Source organism: Strix uralensis, chromosome 5 (assembly GCF_047716275.1).
Source record: "Strix uralensis isolate ZFMK-TIS-50842 chromosome 5, bStrUra1, whole genome shotgun sequence".
Lineage (NCBI taxonomy): Eukaryota > Metazoa > Chordata > Aves > Strigiformes > Strigidae > Strix > Strix uralensis.
Genome location: NC_133976.1, coordinates 65,299,931 through 65,317,986, shown reverse-complemented (window position 1 = coordinate 65,317,986; position 18,056 = coordinate 65,299,931). Strand labels below are relative to the sequence as shown.

The 18,056-nt window shown below is 39.9% G+C and overlaps 1 protein-coding gene across 10 annotated transcripts in view; it reads left to right on the top strand.

The window, feature by feature from the left end:
- ABCC9 (ATP binding cassette subfamily C member 9) overlaps positions 1-17,710 on the top strand; it is a 79,450-nt gene extending 61,740 nt beyond the window's left edge. For 7 of the 10 annotated variants that reach the window (XM_074871390.1, XM_074871383.1, XM_074871386.1 and 4 more), the window contains 9 exons: positions 860-961; positions 3,749-3,869; positions 4,864-4,994; positions 5,547-5,625; positions 8,545-8,653; positions 8,890-8,993; positions 9,709-9,842; positions 10,209-10,271; positions 12,450-17,710. In XM_074871390.1, coding sequence (XP_074727491.1) covers positions 860-961; positions 3,749-3,869; positions 4,864-4,994; positions 5,547-5,625; positions 8,545-8,653; positions 8,890-8,993; positions 9,709-9,842; positions 10,209-10,271; positions 12,450-12,587 — 981 coding nt within the window. In that variant the 3' untranslated portion in view covers positions 12,588-17,710. Of the gene's footprint in view, positions 1-859; positions 962-1,047; positions 1,162-3,748; positions 3,870-4,863; positions 4,995-5,546; positions 5,626-8,544; positions 8,654-8,889; positions 8,994-9,708; positions 9,843-10,208; positions 10,272-11,444; positions 11,625-12,449 lie in introns of those variants that run through there. The other 3 variants (XM_074871393.1, XM_074871388.1, XM_074871392.1) reach the window with 2 other exon arrangements.
- The last annotated feature ends 346 nt before the right edge of the window (positions 17,711-18,056 follow it).

Genomic DNA, 18,056 nt, shown 5'->3' with positions numbered 1-18,056 from the left:
ACATCAAGAAGATGGGTTCAAGCTCCTGCAAAGGTTGTTAGAAGCCAGATCTTTCTAATACAGCCTACACAGCAATTTCTGTAAAGCAAGTCATCACCATGCGACAGAGCTCAGATCCTTTAGGTATCTACCACAGAATCACTCTGAAACCCAAAGTGCTGTGGCTGGAGCAAGGCTCATTGCAGCACCACAACTACACAGCTATACTGCTTTCAGAGTCTACACTGCCAGCACCCACATGGTGATTCACTGCAGGCTGTGAGCACATAGCAGGCTTAGGGATGCCTTCACCATGCACGGTGTCCCATTGCATGACATAGACACTGTCTGTCAGTCTGCCCACTTCTGCCAATAAAACATGTGCATGACCTGTATAAATTCTACCAAAATTCTTCATGGACTTTGTGAAGTCACCGATACTTCTCTTTTGGGGGGGGAAAACCCATGTCTGAGAAGACCTGAAGGAGAGTGGAGAGAGTGGAACCGATTTGTTTTAGTGGTAGGAATTAGGGGTGCCATTGTTACGCCATTCTTATGATTTTATATTTTTTTATGTGCTCATTAGATTTTTTGATACCTCCTCTTTTTGGGGTAGCCACAATGAGATACCCTAGCCCAAATGGATTTGCAGAAAATACTGGCCTGTTTCACTGTGTTCAGCAAGTTCCTTTAGAGTGTTTCAGGTTGGGTTCCACAACCTCTGACCTTTTCCAGGAAAAACAAGCCAGAATTAAGGACTAGGCATCATTATAGAAATAATCCTCAGTAAAGCGGACCTGCTGTGCAATTAAAGAAATTTTCTTGTTGCTGCATTTTAATGTTGCCTAGAATCTTTCTCTCCCCGTCTCTCTCATTCCAGGATTACCTCGGTGCTTGTATAGTTCTGACTGCTGCTGTCACTTCCATCACCGAAGGGCCTAACTCGGGTTTTGTGGGGCTAGGTCTCCTGTACGCTCTGACGGTATGTACCAAGGCAAAGCATAAGAACTTTCAGACCAATGTATTAGTTTTATAATATTTTTTTAAATATTCATGGTTATCTTCCAGCTTTCATAATCTTGAAAAAAACAATCTTGCAAATAATGGATTTGAGCCAAAGCTGAGAGAGTTCAGGGCAACTTGGACTTGCTTCAGGTTTTATGAGCCAATTAAAAAAACACAACCATTCCCAGGCCCTGCATGCTCTCAAGCAGAGCAGGAAAATTAAAAATGCGTAAGAGGACCTGCTGTGCACTCTGTTCTGCACAACACAATGTTGGTTCTGCCTGTGTATAGCAAAACCTGCCAGAAAATACTGTTCCACAGACTGTCATAACCTGGGTAATCTTTAACCAAAGACCAAATAAAATAATTGCTGGAGAACCAAAAATACCAGTTCTGCCTTTGGAGGGAAACTACTCAGATGCCCAATATTGTCCATGCAATTCTGAATGGATTTGGGGATTGGGACCTTTGGGGCTGGTGGGCATGGTCCATCATGACAGGTAGCAGTAGAAAAGCAGAGGAGATGGGGTTAGGAACAATGAGATTTTAGTGGCATGCTGGCATTTTGACACTATAATTAGCAATGAACTGTTTGAGCTGAATCATGGAGAAGGAACCATGTTTTAGTGTACTAGGCTATAAGAGAAGCTGAGAGTGCATCATGAGCACAGAGTGAGTACAATCACCAATAGAGAGTAGAAATATCACTGAATTAACCATGAAAGTGGGGACAAAAGCATGATGAGGATAGTGGCAGGAAGAATTTCTGAAATCATGACTGGCATGGCAAAAATCTGGCTGCTTTATGGCACTGGTATAAGGGAGGGATATAGGTATGGGTCTAATACTGAGATCTGGCTTTGCACGTAAATGCTGGCAAGCCCATGGTTACAACAGAAAGCTCTCAGCCGCTGCCTTAGGGTGGCCTTAGATCCCCTTCGTGCTGCTGTTGCAGCAGTGTAAGAATCTGCCAGCAACTGGGAATCAGTCCCACTGCTTCAGCTGCACTCTGAAAACATTCCTGATAATCCTACTTCATTAGCAGAGATCTGGAAGCACCAGGATGTCTGCATCATCTTTGCCTTCTTTGTATTTAGTCTGTGTTTGCAAACAGATCATTAGTGTAAATTTAGCCATGTGCTGAAGTCTGGCATAGCAGAGGAAAAAATGCTGCAGTCACCAAGTGATTACCTGTCTCTCTTCTGCCCCACAATAACACTGATAAAATTTTGAAACCTTGACACAGGTTTTTCTATCATTTCTCTTTGGAGCTAAGAGAGGGCTGATGTATGGACCCAGGTGAGAGCAAACTGTTTGTACCAACATTGTGTTTACAGTAGACATCCATAAGCTTATTCTCTCCCCTTGTACAAACACTGCCAACTCCCTTGCACAACAGTGATGAAGGTTGAAATAATGCGTAGAGCCTTTCAGATGCCAGGCTCTGTTATGAAATCTGCCAGGTCTGTGATTGCAGCCTGCTACTGCTCAAGCAGCAGTTCTGCAGTGTTCAGCTTACCTGCAAACGCATTTCCGTAACTTCCTGACTCAAAAGCTGGACACTGAATGAGCGGGTTTCTAAACAACAAAGAAAATAATACCCCCTTAAGTAACTCTATTTTAAGGATAAAGCAAGCAACTAAATCCTCTAAATCAACAACAAATGTTATTGCTGAATCTCAGTGAAAATTATTTACTGTATGCCTATTGGATCAGTATTAGGTTAGTGGAAAAGAAGTGGCGCTGAGTGATTTATTCATAATAAAGTTCTTACTTGACAGATTCAGCAATTTCCCACAAACAAACGGAAAAACCTTTCTCTGAATATATTTGTGTACAGGTTGTTTTCACTGTGTTAAGTTTCTAGACCTTTATTCAGGTATGTAAAGTATCTCCATTTTTGAAGGTGCTTGGCAATCAACTGTTCCTAATAAGATCAGGTTTTTTTTATATGAGCACCTAAGTACAGACATAGGCACATTTAGCAAATGTTTAGGAAATTGCTTTACAATTTTCAGCTTTAAATAGTCAGTCCTGACTAGAGATCAGTTTGTCTAAGCTACTGGGCATTGTTAGACAACTAATTATCAACTATTATCTACTACAGGTAGTACCTTTACTATTGATCAAATCCTTTTCATTACAGATGGGAATAAAAACCAAGAAGGAAATACCACTGAGCTGTTAATACATTTTTTTCTCATGTATTTCTATGCTAAAAAACCTCACATTTTCCACAGAGAGAAATTAATTATCTAAATATGTACATAGAAACAGAAATGAAATTCCCATCAAATCTTTTCAATATATTTGCAAAGTGAACTTTCTTAATCCTTAGTTACAGTCTTTGAAAGATTAGAAAATGTAATATTTTCAAACAGCACTTCAAATTTTGTTTCATTTTCTGTTTGTGTGCTTAAAGATGCCTTTCAGTACTGATTACTAGATGCTGAGAACAAGAGATTCCCTTAATCAGCCACATCTTCAGACCGTAGGTACAACCTTTCCATAGTGCTCCTTCAAGAAACAAGGATGAGAATACCGAACACTAAATTACTATGTCAGGGTTGTTTGTGTTGGAGTACAACTGGCTTATTAGGTATTTGATGCTGTTGCACTGAGTCTTGAACTGTTATTTAATAAGAAACCCACTGTGCTGAGTCAGGACAAAGACTTTTACAAATTTATCCAACCTTTATTTGCAAACAGGTAGGTGAATAGACAGAAGTCTGAACCCTGTCCTTGCTTTCATTTTGTGATGCAGATAACCAACTATCTGAACTGGGTGGTGAGGAATCTGGCTGATCTGGAGGTGCAGATGGGTGCAGTAAAGAAAGTCCACAGCTTCCTGAACATGGAGTCAGAAAACTATGATGGCTACTTGGGTATTGCACTCTAATCTTTTTGGGTTTTAATGTGGTAATTGTGAAAGCATGCAAAATGTATACACATCTTTGGTGGCCAAAATCTGTTCTCATTGAACTCAACTCGTGTTGGAACTTCCACTGATCTGAATGACAAGGATAGCCAAAAGCAGCTATGAGATATGTAGCCCATGATAATCAACATAAAAAAACCTCCAAAACTACCAAATGCCAGGGAGACAGAGCATGGCCCTATACAATCAGAAAGTACCAGGGCACAGTTATAGATGGGATGAACAAAACATCCATGTAGCTATTTAGAAAATAAAAGTATGGATAAAAATTAGAAATGCACCATCAGTCACATGCTTCAAAATCTCTCATCTTTGCAGCAAATGGGGACTTCAAGACTGGGTCACATTGGCAATCAGACCTCAGCAACTCTTCCCTGAACTGCACATTGGTGTTCATACTCCACATATTTCAAATTGGCTTTGACTGGTATTTTAGAAGTGCTTGAAATGCAAGACCAAAAAGGCTCACAGGTCAGCAAGTTTCCCTGGAAAGCCAAGCCCCTTAGTCTGGAGACAAAACCTGCCTGTGTATTTACAAATCAGGATGAAATATGAGCTGTGATAATGTCAACAGCTCATATTGTACAGCAGTAACAACATCCTTCCTTGTGCTGCCCTTCCTGTGCCGGTTACTGACCAAAGAGCATGTTAACACTGCGCTGACACTACATTCTTCTCTGCTCATTTAGCTTCTCCCCATTTTGTTGCCAAGAGCCACTTCAGCATCTGCCCTCTCTTCTTACGTGTTGAGATCTGGAAGCTAAGTGCTAATGCACCTGTCAGGCAGTTCCTAGCTCCCTCTTGGCAGGGAAGTGGGAGTCCATTTCTGGAGTGGATTCAGGAAGGTGCCCAGCCAGGAGAGAGGGGGGAAAAGGGGAATGTCATAAAGGGTGACCCTCTGATTGCATTTGTTTTGGTTTGGTTTTCTGTAAATATTTCAGATCCCTCTCAAGTCCCCAAAGACTGGCCCCAGGAGGGGGAAATCAAGATTGAAAATTTGTGTGTTCGATATGAAAACAACCTGAAACCTGTTCTTAAGCATGTTAAGGCTTATATCAAACCAGGACAAAAGGTACCAAGTCAAGCAATTACCTATCATCCTCATTCCTTATTGTGTTTTCTTTTCTAAGATGGCAGAAGAGCAAGAATAACAACTTGTAGTGACAGCTATATACCTTGATGGTCCTCTCTGAGGTCCCTGAATATGAGTCAAGAAACTTACACTGATGACATCTTATTTTAGGCTGGGATCAGTTTTCCTTCTGAGAGTCCCACTTCTTTCCAAGTCCATCTCCCTCACATAGAGTGAGTCTAGGTGGCCAAATGAGATTAGATGATCACCAGACTGGAACTGGGTAAAAATGCAATAATACCTCACATTTCAGCATATAGTGTCATTGGAGTCCAGATCAAAATACTGAAGTTTCAAAAATTTCCTGGGACAAGTCCTTACGATGCTGAGAAGCAGAAAAGGGGAGTGAGCTTGCTGTGCTGGTCTGCCACCAGCCATTGGGAAGGACCTTTCTAGTCACCACTAGGGCAATCCAGTCCTGCTTTCCCAAAATCAGTTGCAAGTCTGATTTACAGCTTCCCTCTGTAAGTAACATCTTGCATTCTTTTGCAGGTTGGGATCTGCGGTCGTACTGGCAGCGGCAAGTCATCCCTGTCTTTGGCATTCTTCAGAATGGTGGACATATTTGATGGTTAGTTTTCACTGGAGTATGTTGTCACTCCTGACCTGCTTCCCCCTTATTTCTTCAGAAGAAGTGAGGAGACTTTTTGATAGTTTATATGGCTCTCAGGCTCAGAAGATACTTGATTAGAATGGGGCTTGTTATGCCCGATCCTTCAAAGTACAAAGTGTCCTATTTTGAGTAGCGCTTGGTTCTTCCAGGAAATGTTATGCACAGATTATATTTCTAATTTTTTAAATTTTTTTGTGTGTATGGTCTGACAAAACAATATGCCATTTTTGAGATAGGAGGAAAAAATATGCAACCCTTTGGAGCCTCTAAATTTCTCTGTAAAAAATAACTGCATTAACTTATAATAGTTGTCAAAATATTAGCAGAATAGAAACTAGATTTCCGCAAGTCCATTCCCTTGATATTTACTTTTGATTTTATTGTGGTTTCCCACAACTACAGCAGAAATTGACTAAAGGTTTTGGAAACATTTGGCTGTTTTCACTCCTGCAGCATTTCACTCTCCCAGATAATTGGCGTGGACTGGTGTGCAGCAATATGCATCCTGGCATTTATAATAGATATACGTGTGTACTGTTGCGGGAATATGGAAACCTACTGGAAAGTCATCTTTTTGTTTCAAAGATTTCCATGTTTCTAATTTAGCCATTGCACATGGAACATTTGCTAGGGAAACCCCTGTAGGATGTGGGAAGATAAGTAAATCTGATGCAGCTAATATTTGCTTTTGTTGTGGTTCTGTGCCTATATGTATCTATGGTAATAGGTTTCTGATTCATGACTGGGGTTCCTGGGTATATAAATAGTGCAAACAAATAATAATTATGTTTATGGTCAACTTTAAGCTTCCTTCTACTTTAATCTTCTTTCTGTATCTTTTTTTTTGCCTGTTCCTTCTGTATCCCTGCTTTTTCCCAATGGGAATGCCTAAGTCTTTTCTAATCAAGCTCTGTTTATCCTTTGTGCGCATCCCTCTCTCAGCTAGACCCATATTTGGCCTTTATGCTGGTCCACTTCTGGGTGGAGCCCTGGCTCTAATAAAAGTTACAGTAACTCTTCTAGAGCCAAGATTTCATTCATGTTGTCCATCTTGGTCCGTTATGTCTCTGTTACGTCTTTAAATTTGTATGTGTTCCATTTTATTCCCCTACTCTCGCTTCCTTCTTTTTTCTTTAGGGTTTCCCTTTTCTTCCCTCTGTTCAAACTACCTCTTATTTCTCTTCTGTCTTGTTTGGTCACCCTCATTACTTTCCCAGTTTCTCAACTCCTCTCTAATTTACTTTTTCCCTTAGGTCTCCTCATCTGCTCTTTTCTTTTCCTTGAGCACCCTGGCTTCTATCAAAAATGCATTCCCCTATTCCCAAAGCATGCCATATTAATTTATTCCACCTCATCTCCTGCTAACCCTCTCTCATGTCCTCATTTGTGAAGAAAAGGAATTGCTTAAGTTTATGCAACCACTAATGTCTCATGCTGAAGTCTTATGATCTGATTCAGGCTTTCTGAAAGTCTGAAAATAATTGGGCTTTGCACACTACAAACTAAATCCTGGTTCCTCTCACCATCTAATAAAAGCATAAGACTATTGGTAGTCCAGCTAGGTGGGGATTAAGTCTTTCATTGGAAATGGGCCAAACAGAGGAACCTACAAAATGCAGTATCATGACAATTGGGAATAACAGAAGAGGCATACGTGAACAGCTTTGAATATCCGTGTATTTGCCAGTTCACAGTTAGGTCCTTGCTGTTGGGAGAGAGAAGTGAGGAACTTAATGTTAGGTACTTCCCAGGGAGGAATGCAACTGCCCAGTGAAGTAATCCACAGGGAAACTGCTGAAGTGAGCCTGATGAAAATACCCCTTATGATACCCTCATTCAGTTTGCCCTGGCCCATCCCTTCCCCATAACCTGGAGGAAGTTTCTGTGTTCAGGGAAAGTCAGTGGAGTCAGTAGTTCCTGACTTTTGTTTGAGGATTCAAGGGAAGAGAGCAGCCAACCAAGTTTCTCTTATACATTTCCCCCATCTCCCTTGCCTGAATACCAGCAGTTGCCACACCCAGCACATCATAAATCAGATTTTCAGATGAGATCCATATGCTCATTGACCTGAACTAGTGACTAGAAAAGGAAAAATCCTCTTACTTTACCAAGTATCCCAGCTGTTGCAGCAACTTCTGGTCAGGGAATGAACACTAGGGTAAGGAGTGATTAATGTGACTGCTTCCAGTAATCTTATGTTAGCAGAACAGTATGTGGCTAATTCACAACCAAATACTCAAATAAAACTGAGCTGTAGGAACCAGCATGAATGGTATTAAAATGCCTTGGAGTAGGACATCCTTTTTGTTTTTCTGATCTGCCTCCTGTTAAAAAGTTAATGCTACCCCATTCCTTCTAGAGTTCAAAGGATAGTTTTGGCTCCTGATGTATGGACTGCAGACACATACATACATTATGTAAAAGAAATTGTGCACAGTCTCAAATTAAATATCTTCTGTAACTGTTAAAGTCAAGGGGAACAGAGAAAGGCGCAGGATGTGGCTAATTACATAAGTTGTTCTCGTTCTCGCTTTGTTTGAATGAAAGCTCAGGTTGCCCCATAATAAATTATTCTTCTGGTGCTATCATTAATCACATAGCATGGAAGCCATGTATTTCCTTTAAGGGAGGGGGCAAGGGAGAAAAATAAAGGGAGTAAGGCAACAGTGTCACTAATAAGCTGGGTTTGCTCTGGCTTGTGTTACTACATACATTCACCTTCCAAGTGTTTATATGACAGTGCTGAGAGATCAGAGGCAAGCTGCCTCATCATGTGGAGTCCAGCCCAAACTAGCTGTTTTATCCTCTGTCTGCTACTTGCAGATCACGCACTTTGTGCAATTCCTTCACATGTCTTCTGCATGCTATTTTAAACAGGGAGGATAGTGATTGATGGAATAGACATCAGCAAATTGCCTCTTCATACTCTCCGTTCCCGACTCTCCATTATTCTCCAGGATCCAATATTGTTCAGTGGCTCCATCCGGTAGGTGTAAGTCATTGGGGGGTGACAAGCAGCATTGCATGGCATGTTTGTGATGGGCACTGTGGTACAGGAAGGGATGGAAAAGGGAAGGAACCTTCCCAGCTCAGTCCAATCTATCTACACAGTCTGTCCAAGGGAAGTCAAGTGACATACACAATGCCAAAATATTCCTTTGCACAAGACCTGAATGAACTCTAATTGCAGTAACAAGACTCCTGTTATGGTTTTGTTTGCAGCTTTAATTTGGATCCAGAATGCAAGTGCACCGATGATAGACTGTGGGAAGCTTTGGAGATTGCTCAGTTGAAGAACATGGTCAAGTCATTGCCAGGAGGCCTTGGTATGTCTGAACGAAGTCTCTGAGAACATAGGCCAATAATGAAATTATGCATGCATGAGCATGCACACATATAAACAAATACATGGAATCTTACACTTTGAACCATCATGTAGAAGTTCACAGGCACCTAATGAATATTCTTGTATCTATGCTGGAGAGAATGTTCTCACTAAAAACTGAAGACTAGTCTGGTTTTCCACTCATTGCAGAAAAATCCTGCAGCACCTCAGCATCATAGTGGGGTGACTAGTCAGCAAAGAGTTAAAAAAGAGCACTTTTACCTCCACTCCATCAGCAGAATCTGACTCTGCCAGAGAGCTGTGGCTCTTGTCTAGAACACTGACACAGCATTTTCCTTAGAATTTCAGATCTGGTTCATGAAGGAAACTCACATATTTCCTTCCACAATATGTGTATTTCATATTACTAAGGTATTATCCTGCAGCCTACCAGATTTGCTAACTATTTGTGCCAACTATTTGCTTAATGATATATTTCTCCTTTCCCAAAAAGTTGTGCTCACTTTTCTTGGTATCACTCCATTCCAGTGTTCAGTCAAGATCATGCTTATTGGCTTTTACAGGGATTTTGCTTGTCCCTGGAATAGTGCACAAGCAGAGTTTTCGTGGTGCCCACTCAAAATCACTGGGTCCTGACTGTACAAACATACCGCATTTTAGTGGGGCAACATTCAAAGTAACTTATTTTATTACAGATGCAATGGTCACAGAAGGAGGAGAGAACTTCAGCGTAGGGCAAAGGCAGCTCTTCTGTCTGGCCCGAGCCTTTGTTCGTAAGAGTAGCATTCTCATCATGGATGAAGCCACAGCATCTATTGACATGGCCACAGTGAGTATATCAATTAGCACCATTGATGCATGGATCTACCCGGGGAAGAGGCATCTCCTATGAATATCAGTCATGAGATCTCTTTAGTCGAAAAAAATGACAGCTTTTTTGCTTTTCTCTTGTGTTTGGTTTCAGCCATTGCTGTTGATGTGTTTTGGGGATTGATGTCTGTGGTGAGGGGAAAAAAGACAAAATGAAATGTTTTAGAAAATCGCTGCTTTCACAGATGTGGCATTTCATTACTGAGAATCTGGTGCACAGATCAGAGATAGAATGGAATATGATTCTCTCTCTTACGTGCTTGAAGACACATGAACTAAAATGTAAAAGGATGTAGTAACTGAAGTAAGCCTTTTCCTTTGGTAGGAAAACATTTTGCAGAAGGTTGTGATGACTGCCTTTGCAGACCGCACAGTTGTAACAATAGCAGTAAGTATTGATGCCAGCAAATGCTCTCTTTCCTTATTGCTCAGGCAGTTAATCTTGCCTTTCACCAGTTAAACATCACTGTATAAAACTAAGAACAACACAAAATAAACCTAAAACACAAGGTCAGAATATTCCCAGATACTAGAACAAGTCAAGACACATACTATCAACATGAAATTTTGCAGTAAATGCTATCTTGCTACCAAGTAGGCCAAACTAAAACACTTAGGTCTGAGGAAGGACTTCACAGGCAACTTCAGCATCTACATCATCTCCAGGAAAATTTGAAGTCATTCTCGCTAAAAAATTGAAACCAAACCCATGGTTTAAACCATTATTGAAAGTTGCATCAAAATCTAGATTTGAATTTAGCCTCTGAAGTCTATGCATAGTGTGTACAATCATGGCACAGATTTATAAAAGGAGACGAGATTTCAAAATCTTTTTGGTATGGTTTCTCAAGTTAGGTTATCTTTTCTCTCTTTCAGAATAAAAAGTTGGGTTTATGATAAAGATTTTAAAAATTGGAATCAATGGGAATTGCTCAAAAAATGAATATCTGTTCAGCTAAGGTTTAGGATATTTTTTCCTGTTTTCCTGCCACTCCTAGTGCCCAAAAGTTCCATATAACTTTTTTTATATGTATGCACATGTACATGCATACACATGCACAGACATACAGTAGATACCATTAAGAGTACTTCCACCTTGTGACAGCAGGCTTACTCAACAAACAGATGTTTTATCCATGAGATAAATACATGTTTTAACAGCTGGTTCGTTTGCTTTGTCTGGAATCCAGTCCTGCGGTTAGAGATTAGCATTATGCCTCCTGGACTGTGGTTTCAAGTCTGTCAGTGACTAGTTTGTGTCAGGCAAACCACTTAACCTAGCTCATTTACAATAGGCTCTAAGGTTCTTGGACGTGTAAATGCTGAAGATGCTAACAGTAAGCATATTATCCTCCAGTTACATGCTGTTCAAATTTTCAGTATTGTCCTTCTGACTGGAATCTCACTTTTCTTTTGCTTTGCCTTTCTAAAGTTGGTGTCCCAAGCCAAATAGCACACTTTAATATTTAGTTTTCCTCACAGAGCTGGCTTCATTTCCTTCCTCTCTTCATTCATGGCAGATCCTTCCTTCACCCACCTGTTTTTCTTTTCTTTTTTCCAGCATCGCGTATCTCACATTTTGGATGCCAATATTGTCCTAGTCCTTTCTGAAGGCTTTCTAGTTGAATGTGACACTGCCTCAAACTTACTCCTCAAAGAGGACGGCCTGTTCACCACTTTGGTGAAGACTCACAAGTAGACTCTCTCAGTCCACACTGTTCACGAGACTCCTGGCTCTTTGGTAGTTATTTTACCTCTTTAGTTTCCTTTCACTCTGCTTCCTTTCTACTGCACAGCTTCTGAGACGGCAGTGCAAGAACGTGTTTATTGTGTGGTTCCTGGGTTTGTTTAATTTCATGACTATTTATGCTAATCATATTTAACTAAAGCTTAGGCATACAGCTAACACTGAATCTATCATGTCAAAGGAATCTGCCCCATAAAGTAATCCCTGACCTTCAGCCTATATAGTGAAATATCACACTTTTAGAGTTTGTCCTGCCTATACCTGACTGGCTGTATTCATACAGAACTGAAAACAAACTCAGCCTGTTTTCATTCCTGTTGCCTATGGGACTATTGCCTGTAGTACACTCAAAGTTAATCTCAGGGAAGCGAATTTATTTACAGAAGAAGACAGCGCAGGAGTGCCCTAAGGTACATGCAGAGTAGTCAGTCAGGGTACAGAGACCAAGGAACAGGGCAGAACACTAAGCCACCTGATAGTGCAGGCATACCCAGGATGTTTCTCGCCCATATTTCCTAAAGGAGAAGATGTATTTCAGTGACACCGTAGGATTTATTCCAGCAGCTGTGCTGTTCATAATGGCAATTAGCGGACCTAAAGTGAAGTGCATGTTTAAGTATTTTCAGGCTTTGTGGCAGAGGCTGTAAAAGTAATTGGAGATCTCTTCAGATTAAAGATACAGAACAAGGACCTACTCCAAATACCACTACAAACAGGGATAGCCTTTCACCAACTTCGTGTGCCTTGCATTAGGCCCATTAATGAACTGCAGTGAGAATTATCATACTGAAAACTTCTGTCTGCTTTTCTTTACGGCAGCATCGGGTTCACACCATCCTAACAGCAGACCTGGTCATCGTCATGAAGCGAGGGAATATTTTAGAATATGATACGCCTGAGAACCTACTTTCTCAAGAAGATGGCATCTTTGCTTCATTTGTCCGGGCTGACATGTGAAGAATCGTATGATGCATTTTAATAGCTTATTTTTAAACAAATGAAATGCAAATATTTTCTATTCAATGTGACATCACTTTTATATCTTTTTTTAGAGCTTCCTTCTTCACACTTCCATCTTCCAAAATAATAAAACCAATTGCAATACACATATGCCTCAAAGCAATAAAAATGTCACTTCATTCAAAAGCTATTAAACTTCACACACACATGCACACGTACACACAGACTCAGAAGGTTTTATTTCTTGGGAATTTGGCATTTTCCTTAGACTTTTTAGTGGCTTTATTTTCTTTTATAGAGGGCGAAAGAATGCACTGCTCTTATAAACTGCATATGTTATACTGGAACCAGCAATCAAATCGTGCAGTTTGTCAAGGAAACAAGAGATCCCCAGAAGCATTCTGTCCCCAGTGGGGGAAAATTAAAAAAAAACAAACAAACAAATCCGAACCGTTAACACTTGGGGCAATCTGCCACATTCCAAAGGCATAAACTTTGCTCTTCAAGTGTGGTGGAGGAGCAGTGAATGAGGGAAAGGATTTAATCAGAAATAAGGAAATTCTTCCTGTCCTTCACTTTAGTTAGCACACTATAGTTGTCACGGTACTATTTTTCAGTGCAATGATGCCTTATCGCTATAGTCAGTTTCTAAATCCATATTTGTTCTGCAGACTTTCTTCATTCAAAGATGCAAATCATTCTATGATTATGCATGCTTTGATACACTTATAGAGGAATTTTGTCCAGTATCTTAAGACTTTGTATTAATCTGAATTTATAAACTTGATATTAGTCAATCTTTTAAACATGTCCACTAAAATATTCTACTTAAAATGGCATGTAATTAGCCAACCACTAATTGTTTTGTATGTCTTTAGCCCTTCACATTATTTTTTATCGTGGGACAACCTTTCTTTTCCTTTTACACATTTCTGGCTTATCTCTAAATCAGATCTAGTCCAAGAAGGTATAATTTTCAAATTATTACTATATCTTCAAGAATTTAGGTGAATTTAGATACATATTTACATCACACAGCTTTGAAAAGGTTGCTTGCACTTGACTAATGCATATGGCTAGATTCTGAACCATGATAACTGCACAATGGACAGTAAACCTCCAGAAGGAGTTTTACAGACATACTTCCAAAGGCACGTCTTGAGACATCATCTTCACTAGTAGTATTCAATGTGATTCTTATTCATCTATTGTTATAAGATCTAGGAAGAACACAAGGTGCGCTTAAGCCTATTTCTAGTGTAATTAAAAACATAAGGCACAGTACTTGGCAAAAAAAAAATGCTATGAATTTTGGAGAAGTTGTAGGACTTAAAATTGGGATTACATTTAGTTTGGTAGTGTAAAAATGATACAATGGTTTATCTTTTTTTTTTTTTTTTTCCGTCTTAACTATCGGAAATAAAAGCTGTGTGACACAACTAAACAAAAAAGCTCAGTCTTGAACATTTTATGAGGGGAAGTACTTCTGTGATTTCCCTGTCTACTGCTGTGAAAAGATTTTGCTCTTTTCTGGATTAATTCCCTGTGTTGACCTTTGTCATACAAAGAAAATAAAAAAATAAAGCAGATGTTTACAGCGGAAGTGCATGTTGTTACGCAGATTCCAGAGCCAAAAGGCCAAAATCCTTGTTGATTTAATTTCATTGTCTTCAGCGAAAAGCTAATTGGATTCATTGTTGTCAGACTCAGTATGAAGATGAAGTACAAATAACTTTGTTTATCCATGTATCTTTGATGACAATGCAATCCTGATGTATTTTAAGTGGTTCCAAGTAGTTCAATGTGATCCCGGTTCCCATTACATTAAATGGCTGACATGGGCCTGGGATTGTGTCATGTATCTTGTAGTACTTAAGAGGGACCAATAATTAGTTCCTCTTTCCTCTTACATTTGTCCCAGAGCCAGGGTTTAAGGAGCACCCAGGTTTAAGAAGCACCTTCTTTGCTCATCCATCCCTCCAGAGCTATAGAACTTAACACTGCTGTTTAAACATGTAGAAAAGAAAATATATTATGGAATGAGAAAAAACCTACCAGCATGCTTCATTCATTCTGAGGGAGGTTTGCAGGAATATTGGCCCTAGTATTACATTAACCATGGTCAAAATGTTTGATGATCATTGTAGCATGTCCCACAGCTGCCTAGCAGGTTTAAAAGCACAATTTGATTCCTGAAGCAACTAATCCTATTCAACATACACAAATCCTAAGAGAGCTAGCAAACATAAACCAACTGCTGTAGACATACTATATCTCTTTGCATTATAGCCACTGTGCATATGATGTTATATACTCACCAAGTGCTTAGGCTGAACTTTGCTTTTTTGTGTTTTCCTCTAATGGAGGAGGGTAATCCCAACAGTTGCACAGCTGTTTTGTTACTAAGAATGGTACAGAAGGGACAAAGTCTTTGAAGCAAATTTCTTTTCATTTCATGTAAAGTTCACAAATGTGTCCTCCTTAGGAGCAGTTTCCCTAGGCTGTGACGTATACATGGTAAAGGAAACATCAGTCTGGAGATTTTACTTCTTTGACTATTGTCACACTGCCTCTTCTGCTGGTCACCCCTTACTCTCTTGCCACAGCCTCCTTCCTTTTTTTTCTTCACCATCTCCTTATATCATACCCTCTTTGAGGCTCCTGCTTGTATCCCTGAATGCTCCTTATTCAGTCTGCAGTCTCCCACTCCTTCCTGATTTAGCTCCATACCCTCTGCCTCATTTTCTCTCTGACACAGCTCTGCCTCACTCTCATACCCCCTGGCTTTCTTTAGCTTTCTGTGATAACACCCTCCTGTTCAGGGGGACACTTACTCTAGCGTCATCATGTTTTGGGGTTGGTTGGTTGTTTTTTCCAAGCATTAAACTAAGCAAGCTTTTATTATTGTGATATCATGCTCTAGAACTATTAAGGTCTTCCTTTTAAAAATGACCTTTGAATGCAAACACTGGCCGTGTGTACATTTCTAACTATGGACATCTCAGTGAGAGATCCTGAATTATATTTCTCATCTCATCTGCATTTCTTTTTCTGTTAAGTGTTTCTCTGACAGAAGCAGCAAAACAGGAGTAGGATCCCTTGTTGCCAATCACAGAACCATAGAATGGTTTGGGTTGGAAGGGACCTTAAAGACCATCTAGTTCCAACCCCCCTGCCATGGGCAGGGACACCTTCCACTAGACCAGGTTGCTCAAAGCCCCGTCTTACCTGGCCTTGAACACTGCCAGGGAGGGGACATCCATAACGTCTTTGGGCAACCTGCTCCAGTGTCTCACCACTCTCACAGTAAAGAATTTCTTCCTAATATCTAATCTAAATCTACCCTCTGTCAGTTTAAAACTGTTACCTGTCGTCCTATCACTACATTCCCTGAAAAAGAGTCCCCCCCATCCTTCCTGTAGGCCCCCTTTAAAGTGGAGCCACAACAGTGTTTCTCAACCTTTAACTTGCAACCAGTGGGTGGGTTATCTTTCCCACTCTTTGAGCCAGGTCTAATGGTTGGCATGGATGAGACTGCTCCCTTCCTATATGTTGTCTTTCAACAAAATCGAAACAAACAATTAGCTGCTCATTACTGCTTCTTCTAAACTAGAAATATCCCATAAAACCTTTGTGTTTATTACTGAGCCAAAACTCAATTGTGACAGGAAACACACTGTGGGGGTCTTTAATTCTTAAAGCAGGTCCACAAGCCTCTGCCATAAAGCAACACTGTTGACAGGTAGCACAAGGGGAAGATTTCCCTCCTCAAGATCCAGTGCTTAAAACAGATTTCTCCATTTATTCATTTTGCTGGGGATCTACAACAGCACAGTGGATGCTGGGATTCATCTAAGGTGAATTATTTTGATGATGTTTTCCAGGCAATTGCAGCTTGAAAGACAATGAGAATCTCTTTAAGAATAGCTTTGCCTGAACCACTTGTGTTCTGCTAATTGTTATTTACGCTTCAGGGATTTTGGGAGCATGACAATTATTTGGACTTAACATTTCAAACAATACAGTTACCAAATAGGAAAGTTGCTTTTTTTAAAAAAAAAAAAAAAAAGGAAATAAGTCAGTGACTGTGAGGATTCCTAATTCTGAGCTGGCTGCTGATTTTTTGTAATTTCAAACTTGGTTTAGATTAATATTATATGTTATTTCAAAGAGTCCCTTACAACTAACTGTTCATACTCCCTTTGCTTTGTTATGAAGACCCCTTAAAACCACCTGGATGAGTTTTCTGTTTGATACACAGTATGTTGTCTGCATGTGTGTGTGCTTATACTCAAAAACACACATGTGATCTTTTATTCTAAAGAAGTGTGTGGTACAAGCTACTCAAGGTTCATTTCCTTTCTGTTCAGAAGAAAGATTTCTTCTGAAAAGATCCATGTCACATCAGTCAATGGGATGATTCACCCACTGGAGGTGCCTGTCTCTCACCCACCTCTGCAGGAGTCTAGGCAATGAGCTTGAACCAGATGTCTGCCTTTTTGATTGCTAAATTTAGAGCCTCAGGGAGCCTCTGAGAGTTAGAGATAGGCAATCAGTGGAATTTTAGCCATGTATAAACTGAAAAGGACAAACTGATCCACCAGCATTTCCTGCAAGGCAGGAAACTCCCCCATAGAAGTTTGGGATAGATCTGATAAGCCAGGGGCATAAGCCAGGCAAAGTCTGCAGGGAGAGATCATTTCTTTGTTAGGCAAATTGATATGCAGAAGAGGTATCTCAAGTGTTTATAAATTCCAGTTTCATTGCAGACCTGAAAAAGCTCTTTATTTGCAAGAGCATGCCTGCTTTTCCCAACTGTATCATTCAGCTGAAAGAACATATTATCAAAAGTTTCTCAAGCACTTGGATGAGCCCTTTTTAGGTTAGTGTAAACTAAGCAGAACACCTCTGCTATAAATTAATACACTTCCACTGAATTCAATTAGCGACAACATGAATATGGCCCAAAGGATTTGGCATCTCATTATATGTAAAACCTCTGTCAGCAAAAAGTAATTGTATTGAATTATGTTTTCTTAAAATACAGATGACATCAATTTTGAATGTGGTCAAGTAGGTCTCTTCAAACTTCTTATACAATAAATTGTTTGATTAAATTATATGTGTTCTTTTTGCTTCCTAAAGTAATGTGCTGTCATGCTTTGTTGTGAAAAGATGACGATACATTCACATGCTGTTTTGCTAACGTGTCATGAGAAGATGAAGGAAACAGCACACGTACATTTTAAACAAGCTATGCAGGCATTTTATCACAAATGGAGATATAATGTATTTGAGGCAAACAGCCACCTTCATAAAAAAGCTGTGGACAGGGGCCATGTTTTCATTATTATGTTTCCATTATCTAGTGGCAAAAGCTGGAATATGTTTCTATTGCAAGCACTATGTCCCAGCATCCCCAGTGTGATACTGCCAATAGAAATCAGTTCTAAAATATGTAGTGAA